At 49.3% G+C, this 9,793-nt stretch overlaps 2 protein-coding genes across 2 annotated transcripts in view; both read right to left on the reverse strand.

Moving 5' to 3' along the window:
- LOC109925439 (gamma-aminobutyric acid receptor-associated protein) overlaps nucleotides 1-649 on the reverse strand; it is an 11,331-nt gene extending 10,682 nt beyond the window's left edge. The window contains exon 1 of the mRNA XM_020525380.2: nucleotides 243-649. Coding sequence (XP_020380969.1) covers nucleotides 243-332 — 90 coding nt within the window. The 5' untranslated portion in view covers nucleotides 333-649. The remainder of the gene's footprint in view (nucleotides 1-242) is intronic.
- A 2,678-nt stretch (nucleotides 650-3,327) lies between these two features.
- LOC125487833 (CTD nuclear envelope phosphatase 1-like) lies at nucleotides 3,328-9,590 on the reverse strand. The gene is made up of 3 exons (XM_048620236.1): nucleotides 9,321-9,590; nucleotides 7,787-7,871; nucleotides 3,328-4,483 (listed from the first exon to the last, which is right to left on the reverse strand). Exons 1-3 carry the CDS (start codon nucleotides 9,529-9,531, stop codon nucleotides 4,423-4,425), a joined length of 357 nt encoding a protein of 118 aa, XP_048476193.1. The 5' UTR covers nucleotides 9,532-9,590; the 3' UTR covers nucleotides 3,328-4,422.
- Between the last annotated feature and the right edge of the window lie 203 nt (nucleotides 9,591-9,793).

Below are 9,793 nucleotides of genomic sequence, written 5' to 3' on the forward strand. Positions count from 1 at the left end.
ACAGCTGGCTGTAAGCTGACTAGCCGGTTAACAGCTGGCTGTAAGCTAACTAACCAGTTAACACCTAGTTAGTTAGAGATAGCTGTAAATAATTAACAAGTTAAAAGCCAGTTACAGGCAGAATAGATGATCGGGGCTGATTTTAACAACTATATTAGTTAAGGCGGTTTACTCTGGTCACCCACTGGCAGCAGGCTGGTTAAGCTAGTTAGACTAGTTAAGGACGGGCGGGGTGAACTGACCGGGACCCGGTCCGGGTATTTCTTGCGGATCTTCTCGCCCTCGGACCGCCGCTTCTCGAACAGATGCTCCTCCTTGTATTGGAACTTCATCCCAGCCGCCGCCGCCGCCTCTCGGCCTCTGTCTCTCTCTCTCCCCTTCACTCGACGCTCGCTGCTCCGCCTCGGGCCTTCACTCGCAGGAGCTCCCCGCGGGGTTTTGTTGTTCTTGCTGGAGGAGGAGGGGAGGTTTGGGGAAAAGAGAGAGGTCGGGGGGGGGGGGGGGGGGTTGTAAGAAAAATGACCTCGTCCCTGGGCTCGGCTGTTTCGGAGTGTTTGTGCCTTCTACAGTCTCCGGTCTCCGAGTGACGGCGCCCCTCCTCCTGCTCCCGCCACCGCCTCCCGCGGACTGACACAGCCCCTCCTCACCGCGCCTGCTCACTCCTTCACCCCACCCTCCCCCCCCCACCAAAAACCCTTAAGCAAAACAAAAGAGTCCCACCAACCAACAGCCGCGGGGGGGGCCTTCATTCCCACAGAAACCCTTCCTGAACCCCCTGAGGGGGACGTGCCGGCTCGTTTACATCCCTTCCCCTCAGGCCTACCCCACGATTCTTCTTTCGTTGGTGGGGCGCCACTACTGCGCATGCGCCGGCGGCGGAACGCTGCCGTGCAGGTGGAGGGTACTGCGGCTCAATCGTCACAATGGGTCACAAGACTCTGCGTCCCCTGCAGACCGACCACACCCCTTAATGGGTCACCTGACCTACAGTCACGTGGCTCCCTCCTATCTATTAATGCCCTTCCCTCTGCGTTGTCTGAGCCACTCTGGCTGTCCCTGCACCAGGGTCAGGGCTTTTGCGCACCCATTCAAAGAGCCCTTTTATTGTTTTGAAAGTGATTTAAATTTGATTGCAAAAAAAAAACACCCTCCATTTCATCCCCAATTTGCAACACTGAGAGGGGACATTGGCAGCTCAAGGGATGGGGCATGTAGGAGGAGAGGTTGCAGGTTTCAAACAGTGATGGGGAGGAAAGGATGTTGTGCAACTTGAAAGGGTTCAGAAAAAGAGTTGCAAGGATGTTGCCAGGCTCGGAGCTGTAGGTAGAGCCTGAGTAAGCTGGGGCTGTTTTCTCTGGGAATGTCGGAGGCCGAGGGGTGACCTTATCGAGGTTTATAAAATCATGTGGGGCATGGATAGGGTGCCAAGGTCTTTTTCCCAGGGTCGGGGAAGTCCAAAACTACAGGGGCATAGGTTTAAGGTGAAAGATTTAAAAGGGACCTGAGGGGCAACTTTTTTCCCTGCAGAGGATGGTGTGTGTGTGTGGATTGAGCTGCCAGAGCACACGGAGGAGGCTGGTACAATTACAACATTTAAAAGGCATCTGGACATGTGTATGACTAGGAAGGGCTTTTTAGAGGGATATCGGCCAAATGATGACAAATGGGACTAGGCTAATTTAGAATACCTGGTCGGCCTGGATGAGTTGGACTGAAGGGTCTGTTTCCATGCTGTACAGCTCTACGACTATGAATATAACTGCTTCTCTCAAAAGGTCATGAATCTGTGAAATTCCCTACCTGCAGTGCAGTGGTCATGGGGACATTCAGCAGATTTAAGGAGATAGATAGATTTTTAATTAGGAGCAATTTGCTGGAATCTGTACTGAAAACACCAAATTCTAGAGATCACAGTGGGTCCAACAACATCCACGTAGAGTCCTGAAGATGGGTTTCAGCCCAAAACTTTGACTTCCCTGCTCCTCTGATGTTGTCTGACGTACTGTACTTTTCCATTTTGACATTTAACAACTCCATGGAGAGACAGCGAGCTAACATTTCGAGTCTAGATAACACTTCATGGATGCTGTCTGACCCACTGTGATCTCCAGATATTTAAACTAGTAATACGTTTAAAGGTTACGGAGAAGGGGCAGGAAAGTGGAGTTGAGGCCAAGATGACATTAGCTATGGTCATATCAAATGATGGAGCAGGCTCCAAGGGCTGACATGTCTACTGCTCCTGGTTCTTACAGTCTAATCACAAGGGTCAGGCCTTAGCAGCCCCGCACCAGCTCTGGGAATGGAACTTGAGCTTACAAGTCTGTGCTGGCACTGGCCTAGTGCTATTGGCACTGGGTAGAGTCCAGATCTGGGAGCAACAGTTCAAATCCTCTCATGACAGACAGTGGGATCAAAGTTTTAAAAAAAAAATCGATAGGAGATAAAAAGCTGGCCTAATGGCGATCAGGTTGATTGATGGGAAGCGAAATCTGTTGTTCTTACTCAAACTGGCCTCTGTGTGACCGCAGACCGCAGCCAAAATGGTAGGTTGATTTGAAAAGATAAATCTGTCCAGGGATGTAATGATACCAAGAGAGTCAAACCCAGCTGTCCTAGTTCAGAAGTAGGGAAATGTGGTTGATTGTTAACTTAGAGACAGCGTAGCCAGCGACAAATGTGTGACAGGGAGACAGAGACTGAAGGTAGGCATGAACAAATGCAATACTGTCAGAGTGGCAGTACTGAGTGAGCTCAGCAGTGCACTGTCAGAAGGTCAGTATCGAGGAAACGCTGCAAAGTCATGAGGGAGGGTTGGTATGGACAGAGGAAAGGCCCTTGTGGAGGCTCACTCACTCAGTCAGGGTAGCACCCCTAACTTTGCAAATACCTTCAGCTCACCAAAAACTGTGCTGGACCTGCCCAAGCTTAACACTAAAGGTCAGTAAGAAGGGACAGAAACTGAGTGTCTGTAAGAAATTGACAGAGTGTCAGCAACAAAGGACAGAGACTGAGAGTCAACACCACAGCACCGAATCGGAGGGTCTAAAAATGCTTAAAGAAGCAATTTCAAGATTGGGACATGAAACAATTGGGCACCCGTGCCAGAAAATGAAATGCAATTTAAAACAGATTGGGTGGAGAATATTTAAAAGTAGAGAAGAAAAATGTTTTGTTTTAAGGAAAAGATAAGATGTTGGCCAGGTTACTTATTCCCCGCGCAATTTCTGCATTGCTTTCTCTTTAAAAAAAAACGGCATACACACATTCTAAAGGCGATGAGAAAGCAGGAGAGAGAGCCTTAAAAATACATTTTTAAAAATTTTGTAAACTTTGAATGGAATGTTTTATTGAAAAATGGGGGAGGGAAAAGAAAAGTTGTTAGCCTGTAACCCGCACAGGAAGGAGGTAGTCAGGGGTCGCACATGGTGTGATCCAGAGAATCTCTGCAACTGAAGCCAGCTCCTAGACAGTCAACCTTTGTGGATCCACGACGGGGTGCAGTCACCAAGGCGTGCGTCTTGAAACGGAAGCCCCAACGGATCGCCAGGCACTTGCCTCCGAGCTCGTAGTTGGGGGTTCGAGGGTTTGGGCGGCACAGAGAATACGGATTTCTGTGCACCGCTGCCTCTGTCAACTCCACCCAGGCCTCACCTCCGCTGACAAAAGCCGAAAAGGAGCTGCACGAGGAAGCCAAGCAGCTGCTCCCGGGCGATTCCAAAATCCGTCCGTGCGGTCAGACCTGGGTCTGGTGCGTATGCCAGTTGTCCCCGGGGATGGCGTGTGCTCCTTCATGCGGAAAATGCAATGCACACGCAAAAAGACTGCAGGATATCCAGCCTGCGTCGACAGCTCCTGGAAACTCGCGAGCCGGTCCCGAAATGCCCCACCATCGACGCTAACCCCGAGCCGAGAACGTTTCGCAGCAGCCGTGGGAGGAGAACAGAAACACAGCCAAAAGGGGGAGGAAGGGGGCGCAAGTTCAACCTTCTTTTTAATACAAGAAAATTATTCTTTTTTTTTAAAAATGGGGGAGAAAAAAAGGAACCAAAAAAAAAACGAGCTTCTTCATAATCTATTGTGTGTGTGTGTGTGTGTGTGTGTATGCTGGATTAAATCTCTTGTTTAAAACACTGTACAATACTGTCCCAATGCTTCATTGCTATCAAAGACTGGCAGCACACTTTCTGCTTCAAGGAGTCTCCCAGGCGCCCATCTGCTGTGCCCGGTGCAGTCTGTCAGGGAGAGCCGAGTCCAAATTCCCTGGCGGTGGGAGGAAGGGAAGGGGGAACGAGGTAGAGGAGGGAGGGTTCAAATACGTAAGGGAGGCCATTCCGCACACACTTATTGGCGTGGACAGCTGGGTGGGGGGGTGGGGGAGCGGGGGAGGGAGCGTAGAGGAGCGAGGAGCGGGCACAAGGGTCACCATAATCGGTGCTGGTGTAAATTCCGACTGAGAACCGATCTTACGTCTGCTGTAAACCTGCAAGTAAGAAACAGCCGTGAGTCACGGGAGAGAAGCCATTCGGGCCCTCGGGCCTGGGACTAGCCCTCCAAACGAGCCACTCACTCAATGCCACCCCTGCTCCTAAGAGGTGCCTTCTGGCACCCCATCCTTCCCCCCCACTCCCCCCGCAACTCAGAGACAAAGCCCAGACGGGGCCAAATGCAGCCACTGTGTCTGTCCTGGCTGCGTTGGTTCACTACATTTGGATAGCCGCAGTGTTGACACAGACTAGGCTGAGGCAACTCCCAATGGTGCCCACAGCACTGCTTTATTCAAAGATACTGAAGTTCCCAGATGTATTGACGTTCATCCATTAAACACTCCCAGGACAGGTAGAACACAGGTTAAATACAGAGTAAACCCCGCTAAACTTTACTTCTTCAAACTGAAAGTTCAGCTCCCTCAACACTGTCCCCATTCAATACCTAAAGGTCACATACATCATACAGGAGGATACAACATAAAGCCTTCTTCATTCTTTTAAACTGAAATGAACGCTTCTACACTGTCCCCCAATCCAACACTCCTAGAACAGGGACAGCACTGGGTTAGATACACAGTAAAGCTCCTTCTACACTGTCCCCCATCAAACACTCCCAGGACAGTGTAGTGGGCAACGAAGAAGGTTATGTCAGAGTACAATGGGGCCTTGACCAGAGGGACCATTGGGCCAGGAAGCGGCAGATAGAGTTTAATTCAGATAAATGTGAGGTGCTGCATTTTGGAAAGACAAGTCAGGGCAGGACTTATACACTTAATGGTAAGGTCCTGGGGAGTGTTGCTGAACAAAGAGACCCTGGGGTGCAGGTTCATAGTTCCTTGAAAGTGGAGTCACAGGTAGACAGGGCGGTGAAGAAGGTGTTTGGTACGCTCGCCTTTATTGGTCAGTGCATTGAGTATAGGAGTTGGGAGGGTCATGTTGCAGCTGTACAGGACATTGGTTAGGGTACTTTTGGAATACTGTGTTCTATTCTGGTCTCCCTGCTTTAGGAAGGATGTTATGAAACTTGAAAGGGTTCAGAAAAGATTTACAAGGATGTTGCCAGGGTTGGAGGGTTTGAGCAATTGGGAGAGGCTGAATAGCCTGGGGCTATTTTCCCTGGAGCGTCAGAGGCTGAGGGGGGACCTTACAGAGGTTTATAAAATCATGAGGGGCATGGATGGGGTGAATAGCCAAAGTCTTTTCCCCGGGGAAAGGGGAGTCCAAAACTAGAGGGGCATAGGTTTAAGGTGAGAGGGGAAAGATTTAAAAGGGACCTGAGGGGCAACTTTTTCACACAAAGGGTGGTGCGTGTATGGAACGAGCTGCCAGAGGAAGTGGTGGAGGCTGGTACAATTACAAAATTAAAAAGGCATCTGGATGGGTATATGAATAGGAAGGGTTTAGAGGGATATGGGCCAAATGCTGGTAAATGGGACTAGATTTATTTAGGATATCTGGTCAGCATGTACAAGTTGGACTGAAGGGTCTGTTTCCATGCTGTATAGCTTTATGACAGGAACAGCATGGGATTGGATACAGAATAAAACTCTCCGTACACGTTCCCGATCAAACATTCCAAGGGCAGGAACAGCATGGGGTTCGAGAGTGTAAAGCTGGGGAAGGCGATGGCCTAGTGGTATTATCGCTGGACTGTTAACCCGGAGACCCAGATAATGTAATGGGGAGCTGGGCTTGAATCCTCCCACGGCAGATGGTGGAATTTGAATTGAACAAAGATCTGGAAGTAAGAGGTTAATCATGATCATGAACCCATTGTCAATTGTTGGGAAAAACCCATCTGGTTCACTAAATGGGCTTTAGGGAAGGGAACTGCCATCCTTACCCAGTCTGGCCTACACGAGCCTGCCCAAGGTGGTTGACTCTTAACTGCCCTGTGTGCAATTAGGGACAGGCAATAAATGCTGGGCTAGCCAGCGATGCCCTCACCCTGCGAATGAATAAAGAAAAAGTCACACAGCGCCATTTCACCTCCTCAAGCTGTGCGCCCTAACTCTGAGGTTCAGAGGAAGGCTCACCGGACCCAAAACATTAACTCTGAACTTCTCTCCACAGATGCTGCCAGACCCACTGAGCTTTCCCAGCTTTTGAGGCCTAACTCTAGATTCTCCCCACAACTCCTCCAAACTCGATCCCTCAGGGCTTTGTATGTTTCAAGCAGGTCATCACTTAACACTTGTGGATACCAGCCCAAACTGTCGAACTTTTCCTCAGCAGACAACCCACCCAGCCCAATGTTAATCTGGCAAACCTTCCAAATTGCTTCCAACTCATTTATGTCTTCATTAAATAAGGAGACGGGTACAGAGTCCTGTTTAACTGAAGCACAACCTCACCCCTCTTGTATTCAATTTCCCCTTGGCAATAAACGCTAACATTCTACTGGCTTCCCTAATGATTTGCTGGCCCTACATTCTAATGTTTTGTGATTGATGCTCTCGGCAGATCAGATCCCACTCCCGGTCATAGGTCTGCACTCTCTCCCTTTTCAGAGGCTTCCTCTTGCTACCAGAACGGACGGTTTTTGTCTGACCCCACTCAAGTGAGCTCATTAAACATCTTGCTGCCACAGTCCAACTGGCTAAACACCTCTCGACCAATTTTACCAAAGCAAACAAAACCAGACCATCACGGAAGCCAGTCTCCCATCCATGGACCCCACGTACACATCTCATTGGCGTGGAAAGGCTGCCATCATCAAAAACCCTCCCCATCCTGGTAATGCTCTCCTACAACCTCTTCCATCAGGCAGAAGCTTGAACACATGCACCAGATTCAAGAACAGCTTCTTCCCCACTATTAATAGACTTCTGAATGGACCTCTCTAATTTCAAATCGAACGTTGATCTTCTGCATACCTCCTGTGCAATGTAACCTTGTATGCCTCGCTCTGTCTAAGCACTCTATGATCTGTATGTTCTTGTATGTTATGATCTGCCTGTACTGCACGCAAAACAAAACTCTTCACTGTATTCAGGCACATGTGAAAACAATAAATCGAGTCAAAATGAGTTCCAAACACATTGCAGTTGATGGGATTCAATTGAATACAAACTGGCATCTACATTGGAATAGCAACTAATCTGGTCGCGAGAGCGTGGGATATTGAGGCTGTGAAGGAAGCAACATCTTGGATTCTCTCGGCACAAGACGGAACCATTCGCCTGTCATGCTAATGATAGCTCTCTGAGGAATGATCCCTCTCTGAGGAATGATCCAACCAGCCCCACGGCCAACCCTCCCGTCCCTCCCCAGACAAGCAGAAATTCATCACGTACCGCAATGCATCAAGCATTGGGAGAAGATTCAGGAGCGCCGTGTCGCTGGGATCACTGAACCATGATTTAATAGGTATTGCGTTATCTAGAGGAGACAAGAGAAACGTTTCCAAGTCACTTTCGGAGAGGAAACTCCGGATGGCCAAGTCAGGGCTCGCAACATTTCCCGACACACGTGCCCGATCCTTCCACGCACTCCTCTCCACAATCCCTTTCCTTCAAGAGCTGCGTGGGCCATAACGAACACAATAGCTCAGCCGGGCTATTTGGCCACAGAAGGTGTCACTGGCCACATGCTCCCTACCTGAAGCCTGTGGGTCTGGTTCCACTGGGAAGGGCTTGAGGAAGAGGGAACTAGAGACATATTGCTGCATTGCAACCATCCCCTGGGCACCCACTAACCCAGCAGCGCTGCGATCGCTTGGATTTTGCACCAAATCCCACCCATTTCTCCCCCTTGTGCTGACGGGCCATATACAGACTCCCGGTTAGACAACACTTTAATGTTCAAAACCCCTCCCTAAGTCTAAGGCTCCACAACCCATCGAGATCTCCGTGTTCCTCCAATTTCAGCCCTTTGTGCATCCTCTGATTCGCTTCGCTCCACCATTGAACGGCCATGTCTTCAGCTGCCTGAGGGTCTAAAACACTAGAATTCCCTCCCTACGCCTTGCCACATCTCCTTTTGGGCTATGTGGTCAAAATTAGTTTCAGGGCACCACTGTGAACCATCATGGGGACTCATTATTCGGCTAAAGGTGCTACGTAAATGCAGGTTGATGTTGTTGATTTACCCCACTCAGCCAGAAGGGGGAGTCCCAGTTTAAGGATTCTGATTTGCATAGCCAGTTCGATGGTCTACTGTGTGAATGTGAACTGAGCGACGCTGGAATAAATTGTATTAAAGGGAATCTGACTGAGAAACTACAAAGTTTTGAAAGGCACAGACAGGAGATCTAATTGAGGGGCACAAAACGCTAGAGGGGACAGACAAAAGAGACGTAGAGAGGATGTTTCATCATTTAGGGCAATCTAGAATGAGAGGAAGAGGAATAGCAAATTGAAAATAGAGATAAGGAGGAATTCCTTCTCTCACAGATCTGTACGGAGTGCAGTTGAAACCAGGACACTGAATTAAGTGAGGGGCAGGAAGGGAAATATTTCATTAGTAATGGGCTGAATGATTATGGCGACCAGGTGGGAAAGTGGTGATGAGGCTGAGACAGAGCAGGCTCAAGGGGCTGAATGGCCTACTCCTGCTCCTAGTGCTTATGTTCCCTCGGCGCTGACCCTCTGACAGCGTGGCGCTCCCTTGGCGCTGACCCTCTGACAGTGCGGCACTCCATTGGGACTGACACTGGCGAAACAGCCTGGATTATGGGCATGATGTGTCGGGAGTGGGACGTGAACTAACGACATTCGTACTCAGACGAGAGACTGTGTAATCCCCTAGAGGCACACATCAGGAGTGAAGGAGGCACAGTGAGGGTTGACTATGGGAAAAGACGGGTGCGAGCTGAGGAATTTCCCTTACCTGGATGGCTTCTGTAGGCCCCTGGCGAGTTGTCCAATATGATAATGCTGGACAGATCACTGTGTACTACGGAGAGGTCTTTTATATAGCTCCCTAGTTCTAGAGTACAGTGCTGTTGTGATTCATGTGAGAGAAAGAGAGAGAGAGACACTTTCGAGACAAGCTGAAAAAGTACATTACAAGCAATTAATCTACATTTACCAGCATTCATCAGTCCCTCAGCACCTCCCCTCCCAACAACAAAGATTCTGTAAACGTATGGAACGCTGACAAAACTTTTTGTCTTGCTCCCATTTGGACAGATGCAAGAATTTTTGTTTTCTTCATTCATTTATGGGATGAGGGGTGTCACTGGCTAGGGCAGCATTTATTGCCCATCCCTAATTGCCCAGAGGGCAGTTAAGAGTCAACCACATTGCTGTGGGTCTGGAGTCACATGTAGGCCAGACCAGGTAAGGATGGCAGTTTCCTTC

Source organism: Rhincodon typus, chromosome 45 (assembly GCF_021869965.1).
Source record: "Rhincodon typus isolate 14 chromosome 45, sRhiTyp1.1, whole genome shotgun sequence".
Lineage (NCBI taxonomy): Eukaryota > Metazoa > Chordata > Chondrichthyes > Orectolobiformes > Rhincodontidae > Rhincodon > Rhincodon typus.

What these genes read in the sequence shown, in the direction of transcription:
- LOC125487833 (XM_048620236.1), bottom strand. Translation starts at nt 9,531, where the DNA reads ATGAATGCTGGTAAATGTAGATTAATTGCTTGTAATGTACTTTTTCAG. An exon ending in GGCCTACAGAAGCCATCCAG is followed by an intron (nt 7,872 to 9,320) that starts GTAAGGGAAATT and finishes TGTCTCCTCTAG; the next exon opens with ATAACGCAATACCTATTAAA. An exon ending in CCAATGCTTGATGCATTGCG is followed by an intron (nt 4,484 to 7,786) that starts GTACGTGATGAA and finishes TCTTACTTGCAG; the next exon opens with GTTTACAGCAGACGTAAGAT.